The sequence below is a fragment of the Lathyrus oleraceus genome, chromosome 5 (genome assembly GCF_024323335.1).
Source record: "Lathyrus oleraceus cultivar Zhongwan6 chromosome 5, CAAS_Psat_ZW6_1.0, whole genome shotgun sequence".
In the NCBI taxonomy this organism is placed as follows: Eukaryota; Viridiplantae; Streptophyta; class Magnoliopsida; order Fabales; family Fabaceae; genus Lathyrus; species Lathyrus oleraceus.
In genome coordinates, this window is record NC_066583.1 from 649,067,437 (window position 1) to 649,086,665 (window position 19,229).

General features: G+C 41.7%; 2 protein-coding genes across 2 annotated transcripts; both read right to left on the bottom strand.

Moving 5' to 3' along the window:
* Positions 1-12,207: 12,207 nt before the first annotated feature.
* LOC127082674 (uncharacterized) lies at positions 12,208-15,381 on the bottom strand. The gene is made up of 2 exons (XM_051022900.1): positions 15,106-15,381; positions 12,208-12,720 (listed from the first exon to the last, which is right to left on the bottom strand). The coding sequence occupies exons 1-2, from the start codon at positions 15,379-15,381 to the stop codon at positions 12,208-12,210; spliced, it is 789 nt and encodes a 262-aa protein (XP_050878857.1).
* A 1,408-nt stretch (positions 15,382-16,789) lies between these two features.
* Positions 16,790-17,338, bottom strand: LOC127082675 (uncharacterized). Its single transcript, XM_051022901.1, has one exon. The coding sequence runs from the start codon at positions 17,336-17,338 to the stop codon at positions 16,790-16,792; it is 549 nt and encodes a 182-aa protein (XP_050878858.1).
* Between the last annotated feature and the right edge of the window lie 1,891 nt (positions 17,339-19,229).

Sequence of the window (19,229 nt, forward strand, 5' to 3'; positions counted from 1 at the left end):
TCATATACCTCGTGATGAGAACCAGATGGCAGACGCACTTGCTACTCTATCCTCCATGATCAAGGTAATTCGTTGGAACCATGCTCCCAAGATCGATGTGATGCGCCTTGACAGGGCCGCGTATGTGTTTGCTGCTGAACTGGTAGTCGATGACAAGCCCTGGTATCACGATATCAAGTGCTTTCTGAAGAATCAAGAGTATCCTGCAGGGGCATCCAACAATGACAGAAAGACTTTGAGAAGATTGGCAGGCAGTTTCTTCTTGAACAAAGACGATGTGTTGTATAAGAGGAACTTCGACATGGTTTTGCTCAGATGCATGGACAGACACGAGGCGGACATGTTAATGCAGGAAGTTCATGAAGGTTCCTTAGATACTCATGCCGGTGAACATGCAATGGCTAAGAAATTGTTGAGAGTGGGTTATTATTGGATGACCATGCAATCAGATTGCTTCAAATATGCTCGGAAGTGTCATAAATGCCAAATTTATGCTGATAAGGTGCATGTGCCACCAAATCCTCTGAATGTGATGACTTCGCCGTGGCCGTTTGCTATGTGGGGCATTGACATGATTGCAAAGATTGAGCCGACTGCTTCCAATGGGCATCGCTTCATCCTTGTTGCCATCGACTATTTCACCAAGTGGGTCGAAGCAGCGTCGTTCGCGAATGTCACCAGACATGTGGTTACCCGTTTCATCAAGAAAGAAATCATTTGTCGCTATGGGATTCCCGAAAGAATCATTACTGATAATGGTTCTAATCTCAACAACAAAATGATGAAGGAGTTGTGTCAGAACTTCAACATTCAGCATCACAATTCTTCCCCTTACCGTCCTAAGATGAACGGCGTTGTTGAGGCGGCAACTAAGAACATAAAGAAGATTGTGCAGAAGATGGTCGTCACATACAGAGATTGGCATGAGATGCTACCCTTCGCCTTGCATGGGTACCGTACTTCAGTACGTACGTCGATTGGGGCAACCCATTACTCCCTGGTGTATGGTATGGAAGCAGTCCTACCTGTTGAAGTGGAGATTCCTTCTCTAAGAGTCCTGTTGGATGTCCAGTTAGACAAAGCCGAATGGATACGGACAAGGTTCAATGAGTTGAGTCTTATCAAAGAGAAGCGAATGGCAGCCATTTGTCATGGGCAGTTGTATCAGAGTCGGATGAAGAGAGCCTTTGATCAGAAAGTGTGTCCTCGTTGTTTCCAAGTCGGAGATTTAGTGTTGAAAAGGATCCTTCCTCCTCAGACAGATCACAGGGGCAAGTGGACTCCTAACTATGATGGACCGTATATTGTCACCAAGGTTTTAGATGGTGGGGCCTTAATGCTTGCAACTATGGATGGTGAAAACTTCACTTCCCCTGTGAACTCAAACGCAGTTAAAAAATACTTCGCATAAAATGGGCATCCCGACGAACCAAGAAAATGAAAAGGTTCGGACAAAAATTAGGGATTAAAAATGAAAAGATCGTACACCCGGTAAGTTGAAAACCTGAAAAGGCAACTTAGGCAAAAATGGGTATCCCGGTGGATTGAAAACCCGAAAAGGGCGATCCAAGCAAAAGTTAGGGATTAAGCGAATGACTGCGTTCTGAGTTAGTTCTGAATCTCATCTCATGTCGATGACTGGAAATTTTCGAAAGGTAGGAAACAGTCCAATCACCTTTTCAGAAGGCTGATCATCTGGAGGATCTTGAAGACGGGCAAGTCATAGCAGAATTGGAACCCAATAGAAATCCATTTCACATTGCCATTAGATTAATTTCTGTTTTTATCTTTTGTGCGATTACCTCTTTCCAGGGATTGCTTCCTGATGTAAATGCCTATTCAGAGGCCATTCAATCAATAAAATCATGTTATTCAGTATATCTCTGTTTTCATTTTCATTTTACTGTTTTGTTTGCAAAAATGACGTCCGAATTTTTGATAAACATTGCATCATGACACATATGGGCTTTACAGGTACATGCTTAATAAACATTTAAAATTGCTGTAAATTTTAAGTGCTTTGGAACGTCTATTCAGAACAGGTACCCTCGGGGCATTTCCTTAAAATCCCCTGCAGATGACCGTGAATATCTTCCCCAGTGAAGTTGCCAACAGACGAATCCGGTGTCTTATCCCTGCAGAGCTGATCAGAGTGTTGGATTCTTCAATCCCCAGCAAGTTCTCACCACTGTACTTCCCCAAGCGTTTGTTTCAGGACATACACTCCCCAGTAAAGTTGACAGTGCCAGACTATATATCCCCAACGGAGTTGACAGTGTCAGACTGTATCTTTCCAGCAGAAGTGGCTGCCCCTTAGAGTTCGAGGCCAGATCGATAATCCCAATGCCAGATCCATGGTTTCTTTCCTTGAAGCAGAACCTCGGTACCGTATCAGTGTTTGCTTCCCCTGCTGTGTCATCTCTCGCAGATCGTGGTTGCCAGAACCACTATCGCTTTCCCCAACAACAGGTTTTCAGTGTCGTTCTCTCCCCAGTCTGAATCTCGGCATTTCGTCATTGCTAGAACACTGTGTGGCGGGTCATTTCCCCACATATTTCTTTGCGCTGTGCATCTCCAGCAGCCTTGCCAGGGTCCAGAAGATGGTGATCATTTCCCCAGCAGATCCCCTTGCCTCAGCTTGGCATTCTACCCAGCATTTCGCATCCCTGCATGTAGAATCATATTGCATTGCATCCTTCCAAATCGCGTAGCATTTCCATTTTCATGGAGCATTACGCCATTTAAAAATTCAAACATACGCATGTAAGCATAAAACATTCTTGGTATCCCAAGTGATAAGCTAGAAGTTGTTTCCAGTACTCAGACTGAAGATTGTTCATGACTTACCTTTGTTATCCCCAACAAGTGTCATTGGCCCATGCGCCGCCTCTATTATCTTTCCCTATTTCTGCCGATGCTGACAGGCATGAAGTTTTTCCGGTATTCAGACCGAAGTGGCATTCAGGCCAATTTTCCGGTATTCAGACCGAAGTGGCATTCAGGCCAATTTTCCGATGTTCAGATCGAAGAAGTTTCCGACGTTCAGGTCGATGCAACTTGTGGCATTCAGGCCAATTTTCCGATGTTCAGATCGAAGAAGTTTCCGACGTTCAGGTCGACGCAACTTGTGGCATTCAGGCCAGCCTCTCGGTGTTCAGACCGATATTAATAATTTCATATCTCCCGATGTTCAGATCGAAGTCATTTCCAGTATTCAGACTGATGAGCGGCATTCAGGCCATGGTTATTTCTGTGTTACCATTTATTTTGGTATCCAAGTTAACATTCTTTTTCGGTATTCAGACTGACTCTCACCGTACCAGACGGATTCTTCTTTCAAGACCACCTCTTTACCGATTCTGATCGACATTGTTACTTCACTCCACTTCAATGCAAATCTTTGGGCTTTTATTGTATTCAATCCCTTGATACCTCGAAAGCACGAAAGTCGCTGCTATCTTCTTTCCAGGTCTCCAGTTGATTGAATAGGGGCAGCTGTAATACCCCAAAATTTACCCTTCATTTTTCCTGGAAGCATACGCTTTACACCTCATGCATGCATTCATTTTTAGGTCATTTAACATTAGATACATTGCATTTCATCATGTCAATCAGAATTAGATCCAAAAAAAAAACAAAAAAAAAGAATAAATAAAAATAATAATAAATAAATAAATAAATAAATAAAATATAACAAAAAATTTTGGACTTGGGTCTCTCTCATTTGAGCCCACAAAGCCATGAAATTCAGTCTATAAATACCAAGGCTTCACTTGAGAAAAAGGGAGAGAAGCAAAATACTCTGGGGTTTCCTTGAAACAAAACCCTGGACAAAACCTAGAGAGAAACCTGACAGAGAACTCATAGCAGCCCCTAAACCCTGAAGGGAACTCAACTGCACAGAATCACCTCTGCCTCACATAAACCCTAAAGATTGTTTTGTAAACCTCACGGGTGCCACTCAATTTCAATCAAGCTCTCCAATCAGGTTTGCCCTTATTCCCATTACTTTTATGCTCTTAATTTGGATCATCTGAATGTTTGAGGTATGATGGATGAATTTCATTAGGTTTTTGCCCACGGGTCATAATTATGTATGAATGTATAAATAATGCCTTGAATGCTTAATCGTTTAATTTCTGAAGTGTATGCTACAGGGTTTGAGGTTTCTGAAACCATATTGTTATCCATGAAAAAATGCTTATCGTGTTTCACTAACCCTTTTGTTGAGTTTTTGTGAGGGCTCACATGACTTTTGCAGGGATAACTTGCGTGGTTTTCCACTTTATTTGTGGGATACCCCCTGGAGGTTTCATTCCGATTACCTGTACTGACTCACTTTCTTTGATGGTGTTTAGCTTGGAAGGATCCCTGGGTTTCCCATTCCTCTAACTGCTGTTACTTCGGATCTTTATCCGCGTGGTACTTTTACATTTTTCCCGCATTTTACTGCTTTCCTAGCTGGAAGACCTCGATAGGAGGCAATGTTTTTGTGTTTTTTTTTACAGGTTCCTTCGTCAAGGACTGCATTTTTGCATGAGTTCACCAAACCCTAACCCTTCATTGATTTTTCTTCTCCTAAACACATGTTTACTCCTTCTACTACAGGTGAGTAAGTCTCCAAAGGTCGAGCATCCGGTAGATTGCGTAGTAACGTCGTTCGTCCAAAACCCACTCCATAACCCCGTAGTTAGCCGAACTACGGCTTGCTCTGATTCTCATTCCAGATGAGATACGTAGGCATAAGACGCGATGTCTTAGCGAGCACACATCCCCTAACCCATAAGTCAGCCGAGCTACGAAGACTCTGATTCTCATATTCAGATCAGATACGTATGCAGTGGATGCGACATCCGCGCGAGTCATTTTCATTTAACCTTTTTTTTGGTAAACAGAACAAGATAAACTCACACCCTTTAGACAAGAACTACAAAACTGGATCCCGTAGAGTACTACGGATGCGTAGGGGTGCTAATACCTTCCCTTCGCATAACCGACTCCCGAACCCAAGATTTGGTTGCGAGACCCCGTCTTGTCCTTTCCTTTTTCAGGTTTACTTCGAGCGTTTCCTTTCCCTCCTTTGGGATGAATAATGCACGGTGGCGACTCTTCTGTCATTTTCTTTCGCCGGTTGTTTTTTCGCGCACTGTATTTTTCAGGTTGCGACACTAGTAAAAAAGAACCGTTAGGAGGTTGCAAATTTGTCCCGAGATGACACGTGTCAGCCCACTTCTCCTACGACTGTAGGTAACTACCCACATTTCAGACACCCATGATCCTCCCCCATCATGGAGTGATAACCTTCGACTTCGACTGGCCCCTTTCCATGTCAACCCTGGATTGTCAGCTTTACCCGTCGACCTAATCTTCTGACGGACTTTATGATCGACCATGCTTTGCCTCTTTTGGATGAAATTTTCCAGCTAACAAATTGCCCCCTGAAAAGGCTAGTTTCGACTTGAGCTCGCCGACCTAGGAACCTGCCTTTTGAATGTTTAAATTTCGGCTAACCGTCTTATCACTAATTATGGCTTAATGTGTGATGATGGCTTTCCTGCAGTGCGATTTCCCAGACACACCGTCATCATTATTAGCTACCCCCTAGGTCGTGGGATTGCAACCAACACCACTAACTCTCTCACTACTCCATCGTTGGAAATTTTTCAGTCGATTAGTGCTTGACTGTTCATCTTGCTAGCTTATAAATAGCTCTCTCTTCATCCTCCAAACTTTTTTGCTTCCATAACCGCGTATTTTCCTTGCATCTTTCTTCAGCAACTTCCGCAACGAATCTTTCATCCAAAACTCAAACCTCACCATATTTTCTTCAAATTGTTCCTTCATGGATTCTTCTACCCATACTAAAGATGTTGGTTCTTTCGCCACTAGGAACAACCCTATCGCCTTTACGCTTACTACAAAGGAGAGTATGAACTGCATTCCTAAACCTACTTCTTCTGATGAAGCGATGATGAAATTTTTGCTGCGCCAGATGCTGATTCCTTTTGTGGTCGATAGGAAATTAGTTACGTTTCATGGTCCTCTTGCAGATTCAAAATACTCACCAAAAGCCATCGCAACTTTTTTCCCTGGCTATACAACTGCTGCTCCTCCTTCCTTCGACAAGTCTGGCGTTATCAACGTTAGGTTTATGGAGGCTAAAGTCAGAGTCTTCATATCCATGCCTACTCCAGGTAATAAAGAGTATATGGCGTGGCTTAACAAAGTTCATAGAAAACGCCAAGATCAGTGGAGGAGTGCAGGGATTTTCGACGCCATCCAAATATCCAGGTATGCCCTTCGCGTTAATCCTTGCAGGTTGTTGGCTTATATGTACTTCTTGGAGGGTTCGACCAACACCTTCCAACTGACATGTGAGATGATAATTCCCACACTCTTCAACGTAGCGGCCATTACTAGTCTTTCGCCGTTGGGAGATACCTTCGACCCCATACTTCTGACAGAAAATACTTTCTCATTCAGTTGAGCCAATCTCCAAAATTACATCGAGGATCACCACAACAAAGACTCCGTCGAGGCATCTGATGAAGAACTCATACCCTTCCTTACACTGTGGCTTTCGTATTATGTATTTTGTCCCGACTCCTTATAGTAGCAAAAAGCTACATCAACCTGGAGATTCAAATTCATGAGGGCAGACAGGTTTCTTTGGGTAAAATGCTACTAGCCTCTTTGTATCAGGCTGCGGGGCTTGCAACCCTGAAACTAAAACTCCTCCATAACACTCCCAAGGCCCTTAACTTGCCAGATCACTTGTGGCTCCTACAACATTGGTTAAATGCCACCTTCGAGTATCAGTTGGGTTATCCCGTGTCGGAATGCATCATGCATTTAAATGAAGATCAACCAATCGAAGGGGTCAGGTTGGCTTTGACGACATGCTAGGAGACTCCCAATAAACACCTCTTCATGAAGTACCTGAATATGTTTATCGAAGTCAATAAGTTTTCTTCTGGCATGGCTCCATTCGTTGATTAAACCTTCAGCCCAAAGTGGTTTAAAGATCTCTTTCCAGGTGGCTCTCCTTAGGCCGCACCATAATCAAACGCAATATGGAGAGCATTTTTTACTCCTACATTGCTATCTTACAGAATTGAAACAGGGTCGAAGGGGTACAATTTTGTGAGCTATAAACCCAATTTGGTGGCTCGCCAATTTGGTTTAAGTCAAATGGTTCTGAAGCCTCTGGTATCACATGTGACCGACATTGTGTCGTTTGGTCGATCGTTAAATGTTGATGACCACAAAGCCTGCCTTCGTTTCTGCAAGTCTACCCAACGTTACGAACTTCCTGTGTTCAAGTTTCAACAGTCCTTTTTAACAACAACCGATTTTGACGAATGGTGGGCTGCCTACCACAGTCAAGCCTTTTCTAGTGACCAATTCCTTCAAAATATGATTGATGCTCTTTCCACCATCGACGGCGACATACCAACTCCGCCACCGCCTGTTAATGCTCTGGACCATATTATCGAAACTGACAATGTCGATAAAGCCCCAAGAAAGGTATATGTTACTACTTTTATTCTCTCTTTTCTTGTGGATCAAAAACTGAAAGTTTCTGTTATCAGGGTCGAAAGAGGGTTGTTCCCTCATCTGAACCAGCTTTGGCCAAGCCCTCGAAAAAGCAACGGGCGCCACCGACTCCCAATTCGTAGGTATTTCACATCAATGTCCTTTAGAAGGTTTTCCATCTTAACAACTTTCATTACCCTCTTAATTATCTTGCAATTTAGGTCCCTGAAGAAGTCCCTTCAGTCGACAATGAGGAGTCTGACGATAGTGTGCATTCACACATTTTCCCGAGGTCGAAGGCACCACCTAAAATTCCCCCTACTCCCATCCGAAGAAAAAACGCTCAGGCTAAAAAGACTCCTTCGAAGGTGGCTCCTTCGACTTCGACCTCTGCAATCCAAGATGACCTCGAGGAGGTTTTCTCCCCTCATGATCCAGAGAGGACTCCTACAGTTTCTCCACCTCACGTGGCCCTTCAGGTATTCGTCCATTTATATTTTAACAACCTGTGGGTTTCTTTTCGACGTGAGTTCTAATTTTTCATCCTCCAGGAACCTGTGGCCACTTCAACTCCAGCGGAAACTATGGCAGAAGATAGGGTCAACAATCCAACTTCCGAAGTTGTCTTGAGTCCACAAAGGCAAACTGAGTTCCAAAGTGTCTCACCAGAGGTCCAACACAATCTTGTCTCCCAACCAACTCTAAATCCGCCAAATGTTGTTGACGAAGGTATGTCCACCGGCATTCTAACTCCGAGTGAAATTAGGTTAATCAAACAACGGAACCCCGTGCAGGGTCTTCGAGAACTACAACAACTCCGTCATCTTTCGACCGAGGCGTCACCTTCATCTTCAACTATGACTCCTTCCTTGGAGCTGAATGCTGAAGCCACTTTCACATTTCAACGACCGAAGGCGTCACTTTTCGAGCGCGACTTTTTCATTGCTCTTGAAATATAAGAAGGGCTAGCCATGACATCTTCAAATTCCTTGACTTACTTTCCCTTCATGAACTTCTTGCCTCGATGGTCAAGTATTTTGTCGAGTTTGAGGCCTTCTTCATTCAATTTGTCAAGGACCTTAACCTTCATCAAAATGATGACTTTCAAATCAAGACGAAACTCAACGAAATAAGACTTGAGTGGGACTCCAGTGAAGCATGTGAGCAAAAAATTAGCGAATTTGAAGCCAAGAAAAAGGAACGCCTCTATCAACAACAAGCCTTCGACCAACAAATTTTGGACTACCAACACAAATAGCTAAACTTAATAGAAAATTTACTGATGTGGAAGCACAAAAGGCTTCCTTAGAGACGGCTCAAGAGCTTCCTTCCCAAGAGGTCGTCGATCGCGAAGTTCTGAAGGGAATCTCTCATGGGGAAAAGGCCCTCAAAATCGAGGCCAACATCAAACAACTGCGTGGGAAGAAATTTTTTCTAGAGAATAGAATTGTTCATGAGATAACCTCTTTTGATGATTTCAAATCTAGATTTCCCGCCTAATTTTCTTTTTATTTTAATCTTGTAAGGTCAACATACCATTTTTTTGTAACTTAACGAATCAATGAATTTTTCGTCATGTTTGGATTTGGATTTCTTGTAGCATAGGTTTATATTTATTCAAATATTTCCCATTAACTCTCAAAACCCTTTGATCCATACCGAGTTTTTGGATCTCATAAGCGTTATTGGTAAATGTTCGGATTATCTGAAATGGTCCCTCCAATTTCGGAGACCGTTTTCCTAAAGTTCGATCTCTTCGATCCATAGGTAAGATTACTTTCAAAATGTAATCATCCACCGCGAAGGTTTTTGTTTTTACCTTTCTGTTTTATACCTTAGCCACACGTTCTTTCTGTCATGCCAATGTTTCCATCGTAGCCAATCTTTGTTCGTCCAAATCAATCAGTTCATCAAACATCATCTCCCAATATCGTTCTGACTAAAGATCGTTCTGGCACTGCACTCTGACTGATTACAAACAAATTTCTACTGGTAATACGACATCGTGTCCAAATGTTAGTCGAAAAGGCATCGAATTTTTTGCCTCTTTTGGGGATGCTCGACAAGCCCATAGGATTTGGTCCAAAGTCTTGTGCTAATTTTTTGGCTTTTTGGAAATATGTTTTCTAATTAGACTTGTTATCACCTTGTTGGCCGCTTCGACCTGGCCATTTGCTTTTGCATAATAAGGTGTTGAAGTGACCAAACTAAAATTTGTTTCGACGAATTTTTTTGCATCTTTTGCCCCACAAAAACCGAACCTTGATCTCTGATAATAGTTTTCGGGATGCCGAATCGATATATAATACGCTTTTGGATGAATTCGATCACGACCTCCTGATTTACTTTTACCAAAGGGACATCTTTGATCCACTTAGTAAAGTAGTCTATCCTGATCAGGATGAACTTTTGTTGCTTCGATGAGGCCGGTCAAATCCCACCAATGACATCTAATGCCCAACCCCTAAAAGTACATGGCTTGATAACTGCATGCAACTCACTTGCTGGTACGTGTTGAACGCCTGCATGCATCTGACATTCCTGGCATCCTTTGGCGAACTCGATACAATCCTTTAACATACTGGGCTAACAAACGCCTTGTCGGAATAATATCCATTTCATCTTATGGCATGCCTGGTGTGCGCCACAAGCTCCACTATGCACCTCAGATATGGCCAAATATGCTTATGTATTTCCCAAAAACTTAAGTAATACTCCTTCTAGTGTTTTCTTTAGCAATTCATTCCCTAGCAGCACATAGCTCAAGGCTCTGTATTTGTTTTTCCTGCCAGTATTTCCGACTGGATTCTCTAAGTATTCCAAAATTGGTTTTCTCCAATCTGATTGTGATGAATTTTTAATAGTGAAAAATTCGTGTCCCAATAAATTTTCGAACTCAAAATCTTCGAGACATTTTTCGTCGAAACCTTCATCGCAACTGATACTTTCGTCGAGGATATCTTCCCTTATTGGTGGTGCTGATGCGGTGTTTCGCAAGTATACGAACGCGTCAGAGTAATATAAAAGATTGTCGAATCCACAGAGACCAAGTGTCAATCTATCGTTATCTATTGTTATGGTGTTTATCGAAGGCAATCGAAATAGGTGTTTTTTAGAGTGTGCAATAAAAAGTAAAGTGTTGAAATAAAGATTAATTAATAAAGACAGGGTCGAATGTAATTCACATAATCGATTGATAATCCAAGTACTTGCTAGTAGAGCTACTTATGGGCAATGTTTCCTACTTTGAAAAGAACTAATTTAACAGGAATTGTCGCTTTCGCGTATTCAGAACCGAGTTGTACTCCCTAATCAAACCCTCTTATTGTCACTTATAAAAAGGCGCGCATTGCGTTAGAGTAGTAAACCTACTTTTAAGAAATATAGTATCTTGACTAAGTTGAAAAGTATTATAACCTGGATTTCTTAACCAAAAGAGGTTCTCACGAACCAGACTCTAAACTTATAAACGCGTCCGAAAATAGTTTTAAAATCTCTTTTCTTCTTAATGTTAAAATCTCCTAATGAACTAAACAAAGCGCTTTCGCTGTTTTTGAAATAGTTAAAAACAATTAAGTTTAAATAGACGTTGGACGGTTTTCGATCTTACCCAACGGAATTGAAGTGCGGGAAAACTTAAGTTGAAAGTTAAAATAGCCCTTAAGTGTTTCTACAAACAATTGTACGGATTACTGGTTCAATTATGAACCTTACATTCTAACCTTATAAACTTAGCTAGACATGGTAAAGTAAAAGTGCATTAAAATAAATAAAAGTAGTGCGAGTGCGGAAAGTAAATAAAAGTAGTGCGAGTGCGAGAAATAAATAAAAGTAGTGCGAGTGCGAGGAAATAAATAATTTAAAGCGAGTGCGAGGAAATAAATAAAAGTAAAGCGAGTGCGAGGAAATAAATAAAAGTAAAGCGAGTGCGAGGAAATAAATAAAAGTAAAGCGAGTGCGAGAAAATAAATAGGATAAAGACAAGTAATAAAAACCTGCTCCAATCGGAGGGTTGAATAAATTGCAAAGCGGAAATGAAAATGGCGGCAGGATTAACTTCCTTCCAAAGTGCTCCAAACTCGATTACAGACTCTATCACAGACTCGATTACACAATTGTGGTAACACTCCAATGCGAAGCGATTACCACTTTATAATACTGAATATATGCCTAAGTGAAACAAAGTTGCTCTGAGTTTGCCTCTGCTCTAAGTTTGGATGATTGTAAAAGTGAATTCGAGTTTCTATTTATAAGCAAGTAAAAAGATGGAAATGACAGGGACGCCCTTCAACTTGAAAATGGGAGGGAAAAACTTTCCTCTTGTGGCGCCCGCCACAAGGCCATGGCACCCGCCACAAGCACAAAATGAGGCGCCTTAGTGGAAGTAGTGGGGAACGTGGAAGTTGAGGGAAGTTGAGCTTGGACACGTCATGGCATGGTCTATGGCGCCAGCCATGGGGTAGGCCACAAGAACAAAATGCTGAATTTTAGGGTTTTTTGGCTCTTTTTCGCTCCTTTTCTCGATCGGGGCTCCGATTAAAGTAAAAACCTGAAAATAAAGAAAAACATAGCAATAACACAACAAAATGATAATAAAATAACTAGAATGCATGTGAAATCGGAGTCGAAAATACGGTAAATTTTAGTGTTATCAGGTGCGTCTGACACTATCTACTCCCGAACTTCATTAAAGTCCTGGAATCTCGACTTCGACATCTTATACCCATAAGCGTTCTGGGCTAGATCGTTGGCTTCTTGGTTCTCATTTCTCGACACATGCGTAATCTCGGTGACCTCAAAGTACTCCAACAGTTGTGTTGTCGTCACGAAATACTTCAACAAATTTTCCTTTATGCATTTGTATTCTTGTGTGACTTGCTTGATTACCAACTCCAAATCTCCTCTCACCTCGATTCTACTGGCTCCCAATTCTTTCAAGATTCGAAGACCAGTTATTAAGGGCTCATACTCAGCCTTATTATTGGAGCATTTTTTGTCGATTCTGCACTTGAACCTTGTCGGAACATCCTGTGGGGATGATATCAACACCCCAACCCCTGTTCCATCTTTGTGGCTTGACCCATCGAAATATAACCGCCACGGGTTTGTGTCAACCATGTTTAGTGAAGGTTCAATCATAGCATGATCCACTATGAAATATCCTACAATTTGGCCTTTCATAGCCTTTAAAGGTTTATATGTCATAGAAAACTCTGTTAAAGTCAGTGCCCATTTTCCAATTCGACTATGCAGAATTGGTTTAGACAACATATGTTTAATAACATCGTAGTGAGACGAAACATAAACGTCAACTGGTTTTATATATTGTTTTAATTTCATACATGTGAAGTACATGCATATGCGCAGTTTCTCAATCAGATTGTACCTAGTTTCAACATCTATTAACATTCTACTAAGGTAATATATGGATCTTTCGACACCATTAATATCCTCTTGGGCTAACATACTTACATACTCCCTATAGTTGTATCTAACACATCAATATACAAACTCATGTTTTTTCTCCTACTAAGGGGCAACAAAATGAGAGGCTTTATTAGGTATCCTTTGATGGCGTCGAAAGCCTCTTGTTGCTCTGGTCCCTAGTGAAAATCACTTTCCTTCTTAATTTTGAGCAATGGCGAAAACACCTTCGTCTTGCCACTTAGATTTGATATGAACCGTCTTAAGAAGTTTATTCCCCCCAACAAAGATTGGAGTTGCTTTTTTGTTGACGGGCTTTTAAGATCTAAAATCGCCTTTGTCTTGTTTTGATTGATCTTAATTCCTCGTTTGTGTACCATGAAACCCAAGAAGTCTCATGCGTGTACATCGAAAGCACGTTTTAATGGATTCATCTTCAATCCATATTTTCTCATTCTGTCAAACGAGCGTCGAAGGTGATCCAGATGATCTCCTTGTGATGATTATTTTATCACAATATCGTCACTATATACCTGCATCAAATTTTCAATGAAGTCATGGAATATGGCATTCATAGCTCTTTTATAGGTCGCTCATGCATTTTTTAAACCAAACAAAATTACAACCCATTCGTATGTTCCTAAATCTCTAGGGCATCGAGACGTTGTCTTGGAGACATCATCTTCGGCTATAAGAATTTGATTGTACCCAGAATAGCCATCAAACATGCTCAAATATTCAAAACCTGCGGTCGAATCGACAAGCATTTCTGCCACAGGCATCGAGTATTCATCCTTTGGCGTGGAATTATTTAGATCTCTAAAATCTATACAGATTCTAAGAGTTCCATTTTTCATAATGACGGGCACTATATTAGCTAGCCATTCGATGTACCTCGCAGTCCTGATGAAATGGCTTTTAAGGAGTCTTTCGATTTCCTGCTTAATTTTCAAGGTGACTTCCGGAGAAAATCGTCGGGGGTATTGCTTCACTGGCCTTTCCCCGGTTGGATAGGCAGTCGATGCTCCACAATGCTTCGATTTAAACCCGACATTTCTTTATAATCCCAGGAAAAACAGCCTCTGTATTCTGTCAATACTTCAATCAACTTCGCCTTCATTTTTTACCCAGCCTTGGTACTTATGTATGTTGGTCTTTTTGTGACCTCATCTCCTAGATCGATTTCTTCGAGGGGATCTTACGCTTGTATCTTCTGCAACTCATTTGATGGGTTCTTTTCTAACCCCAAAGGCTCATTGTCATAGATCCAATCAAGCCTCCAGCTTTCTGAAGCTGTTATTTGGTCTTATCGACCATCTTCCACTTCTTTGGCCTCACAGGAAATTTTTTGAAGCCTTTCCTTTTCCAGAATCGACTTTCTCTTGTTTTCAGCCAAGTAGGCCAATATTCGAGCCAAACTTTCTAACTTAGCAGTCATCTTCATCGACTGCATGCCACCCCGTAGGTGAAATTCCTGTCTCTGACTCCGTCTCCTCTTCAGCATCCCATATGAAACCATGATCGGGATCTAAGTTCAAAATGCGACCGGTTTTGACGGAAGTATAGGAACCTAATTCATCATCACATGGCGCTATATTCGCCAAGTGTTGGTCGAAAGATCTCTTCGAACCCCTATCGTCGACTCGGTAATAACTTTGGTCGGCCTCAATGTTCTCAACGATGCCATCTTTGCGCCAGATTATAAGTCTCTGATGTACCGTCGAAGGTACTGCTCCTATCCCATGGATTCATTCTCGACCCAAGAGTAAATTAAAATTAGCTTTGGAATCTATCACCATGAACAGTGTTGAGCGTGTTGTTATGCCTACAACTAGATCGACCTGGACAACACCCATTATATTGTCGGAGATCTCCGTCGCCCTTCCCCATTTTCTTAAATAGAGTATGAGGCATTAGATTGACCGTAACACCTCCATCGATAAATACCTTGTTTTCCGCTATCCCATCAACCTTCGCCCTTATAAACAAAGGCTTTAGATGATACATCATCCCTGGGATGGGTCTTTCGAACGTGGCCTTCTGTTCCTCCACTACGCCGCTATTCATGACCTAGTAGCATAGTGGTTTCCCTCCAATCGTTTCATTTGGCATAAAGTATTCCTCCGTTTCAGAGACTTTGGATACCATGTTGTATTCAGCCGACAATACCGATACGATGTTGCAGTATACAACGAAGTCATCACCATAGATGTCATCATTGGTTTCGTCGTACATGTCTTCATCAAACTCCTCTTCAGACTGGGGGTAGTATCCAGGCTCTCCTTCCTCTTGTTGAGGGGAGTAATCAGGTTCTTCCTCCTTCGATTCACCCACGACCCCTGGCTGTTCTTTAACCTCATACGAACACTTCACACTTTGGGAAGCTACTACTGCTTTCTTCCCCGTCGAATCGACAGTCATGAACATCGTTTGATTGGCCACCATTTTTCCTTATCCTAGCCCCAATAACTTTGGTATCTGCCTCTTTTGTCCAGAGGTTTCCATAGGTTTCAAATGTGGAGTTGTGACATCCTTCCCAACTTTTTTGTTCCGCTGGTAACGCCTCCATTGTGTTTTGATCATTGGGTTCTTCCCTTTGTAGTTGGGAGATACCACGTAGCCCCTTTTCTTCTCCGAAGATATTATTTCTTTCTCCAACACTCTCCACATTTGTTTCTTGTCCCCTTTCTAGTTGTCTAACTCTATCCACTTTTCATGTGAAACATCGGTCGGCGGGATGAAAGTCTTTGGTCGGGGATGTTGAAACTGCCTCTTGTATTCTTCGCCGTCGAGGTGCTCCACGTTTTTTGAACACAAATCGTGGGATAGAGGGTTTCTCTTCCTTCAATGCCTTATTGTCAGCCTCCAATCTTTCGGCGGTCTTCCCGTCGAACACCGTACGATACTTAGGACATAGCAGAGCTTTTGACCCATTTACTCTACACTTCTCTTGGAAGTCTGATAAACTATTGCCTGGTTAGGGATATGCCGACTTCGATTGATTTTTGGCCTTACTGTCGAAACCCTCAGTAGGATCGACCATCATAACTTCAAAAGACTCAACTAAGGACGCCACATCGAAAGCCTCCACGAGACCATCAGTAGTCTCAACCATCATGAATTCGACAGGCTTCGAATATAAAGCTTCCTCCACCTTCAGAGGGTCAGAGTCCACCTGCATCTTTGGCCTTTCTCCAAATTGAAGCCTTCCTTATTTCAAAGCCTTTTGCACCAAATCCCTGAAAAAACACATTGGTGAGTTTTGTGATGAAGGAAATTATGAAATTTACATAATCCCTTTTTCTTCTTTGGTTCTAGGGGGATCTTTTAAACCCTGAGGGACGATAATTTGACCGTCTTTAACTAACAGATCAAAGATATCGTCACACTTAGACACGTCGAATGTATAAGTCTTAGCTACATATTTATCTGTTTTCTTAACTTCTATGGGGTTTTTCCCATTCAAGGGATTTAGAACCTTACACGTGTATGGAGGTACGGGCTTAAGTTTCGCCACGTTAACCTCACTTCTATCGATTAACTCTTTGTCTTCGGAAGAGCACCTTTCGACTATGATATAGGATATTTTTTATTTCTTATGATATTTACCCGTTTTGGTCTTCTCAGCTTTCAGGCGTTCGATGCGTCGAACTATGTCAGCTAATTGTGCCATGTCTCTAAGATACTAAGTATCCAACTTTTTCCTTATAGAATAATCTAAACCCCCGGTTGCTATCTCGAATAACTCATGCTCAGGTACTTGAGTAAAGCATCACGCTTTCAACAATCAAAACCTGTTTAGGTACTAATCAACCGACTCATCAGCCTCTCATTTAACGTTGGCTAGTTCTTTAAGGCTAATCTTTGTCTGCCTCATGTAGAATTGTTCATGGAACAATCTTTCCAACTGTGTCCACGTATGGATCGACTGTGGAGGTAGCATTGTGAACCATGTAAACACGTTTTTTGTAAGAGAACTTAAGAAGTATTTTAACTTCAAATCCTCATTATTCGCTATATCACCAACCTTAGTCTGATACCTAGAAACATGTTCGACGGTGAACCCCTCAGTATCCCCAGCGAACTTGGTAAATTTAGGGACTTTCCATCCCCTAGGAAGTTTTATCTGTAAGACAAAGTCTGGAAAGGGTGAAGAGTAAGTCGGCCACTGTAGGCCTGAGCTTATTCCATTTCGTACTATGATTTGTTCAACGATAGCCTCTAGGTTTTGCTTCCCAACGGCTGACTTGTGTCGAATATGCCTGACCACATGGTCGGGATCCTGGTTTCTGTTGACCATAACCACGGGAGGCCTTTGTGCCACCCTAGGGATTTGTTCGAACTCCTGATATTCTTGTTCGACTGTATCGTCCGTCATTTCCTCTTGTCGGACCGGGGTTGCCGGTCGAGAAGGAGGTGTTGGATTCTAATGAACCGTCGCCCTTTGAGCCCCCCAAAAGTCTCATATTCTTGTCATTTGAGTTTCCAGTTGCTGGTAACTCTGCGACGAATCCTGGATCAAAGGCCTCAGGATGGTGCCCATTTGCTGAGTTAGCATATGAACCGAGACTGTGCATACTTGCCATAAACTCAGTCGGTATTCCTAACATCCTGTGCATGGGGACTGTAAAGCAAGGTATGTATTACCTAGAAGTTCCCATTGTTGTTGGTGTCGGCATTTGTGGCTGACACGATGTTAGAATTGACCCTATAAACGCTGTCGAAACCTCCGACACCATACTGGAACCGACATCGGCTATCTGTGACGTCGTTGTGTGTCCCGCCGAAGACGTCTCTTCGTGTGGTCGAGGCGATGTCATTTTTCCACTGCGTAGTCGTATACACTAAACACTTCAGAGCCCCACCGGGTGTGCCAATTTATTTTTCGCCAATAATCTCTAGCCTTCATATCAGAGATTTACTTGCAGGACCGACAACAAAGTCCTAGACTTAGTGTTGAGTGTATGGTTATTTAGTTGGCAAAGTATTTGGAATGTTCAAAAGGAGTGAATGTTACTCTTGGTAAGTTGAAAATACAATAAAGTAAATGCAATAAAAAACAAAAGTCTGGTGGAAGTAAAGGCAACAAAACAAAGATAATTTGGTAAGTTAAATGATTGATAAATATAAGTGGAAGCAAAAGTACATTTTTCGTAGGGAGATGACTCTTTTCTCGTAAACGCTTGGGTACTTCAAGTGTACTCCTACTGCAAATGCTAAAATGTCATCACTTGAAATGATCCGTACAACTTGCTTAAATACTAATAAAAATAACCGTTGGGATGTTGCAAATTTGTCCCGAGATGACACGTGTCGGCCCACTTCTCCCACTTCTATAGGTAACTACCCACTTTTCAGACACCCATGATCGCTCCCCATCATGGAGTGATAACCTTCGACTTCGACTGACCCCTTTTCATGTTGACCCTGGTTTGTCAGCTTTCCTCGTCGACCTAATCTTCTGATGGACTTTATGATCGACCATGCTTTGCCTCTTTTGGACGAAATTTGTCAGCTAACAGGTGGCGACTCTATTATCTCGAGCGTGCGAACGTTCGTGGTCATTTTTCGCGTCGCGACAAAGAGTACATGACATTCAAGGAATAATATAGTCTCCAATAGCTAAAAACTCAATTTCCATTTCCATAGAATCTCATTGTCATCACTTTCTATCTCCAAAATTGTCAACCATAATCTTTTTTCCTTTCGGCCTTTTCAACATCTCAAAGCATGTGAGAAAAGCTAATCATTGCGCACACGGCATGATTTTCTCGTGCACAAGAATTTGTTTCACATATAGCATCGCTTGCGCGATACTTTTTGTCGTGCGCGTGATACCTCAAAAACTCATCATCGCACACACTATATAGTGTAGCGCACACCCAAATTTTACAGGGGCTTTTTGCTCTTTTTGCCTACTGATTCCTCATATTTTCGTCTTTGTTTCTCTTTTCTTCAATTCCTTCTTATTTATTGGTTTATTTTGATCAAAACAACTTAAAAATTGTCAAAAACAACTGCAAATGCCTATAAACAATATATGGTGACAGAGTGTCATCACAACCCTAAACTTATACTATTGCTTCTCCTCAAAGAACCCATTCATCACCATGCTTCAGACTAACTTTGAACTTACCAAACCAATAACAGAGAAAAGTTAATCACTTTTATTACTCGTTTGGATTAATCATACTTTAAAAAAAACCAACAATTAAATAGTTTCCTCTATAAATATCACATTTTATTTTATAAACTATGTTAGACATCTA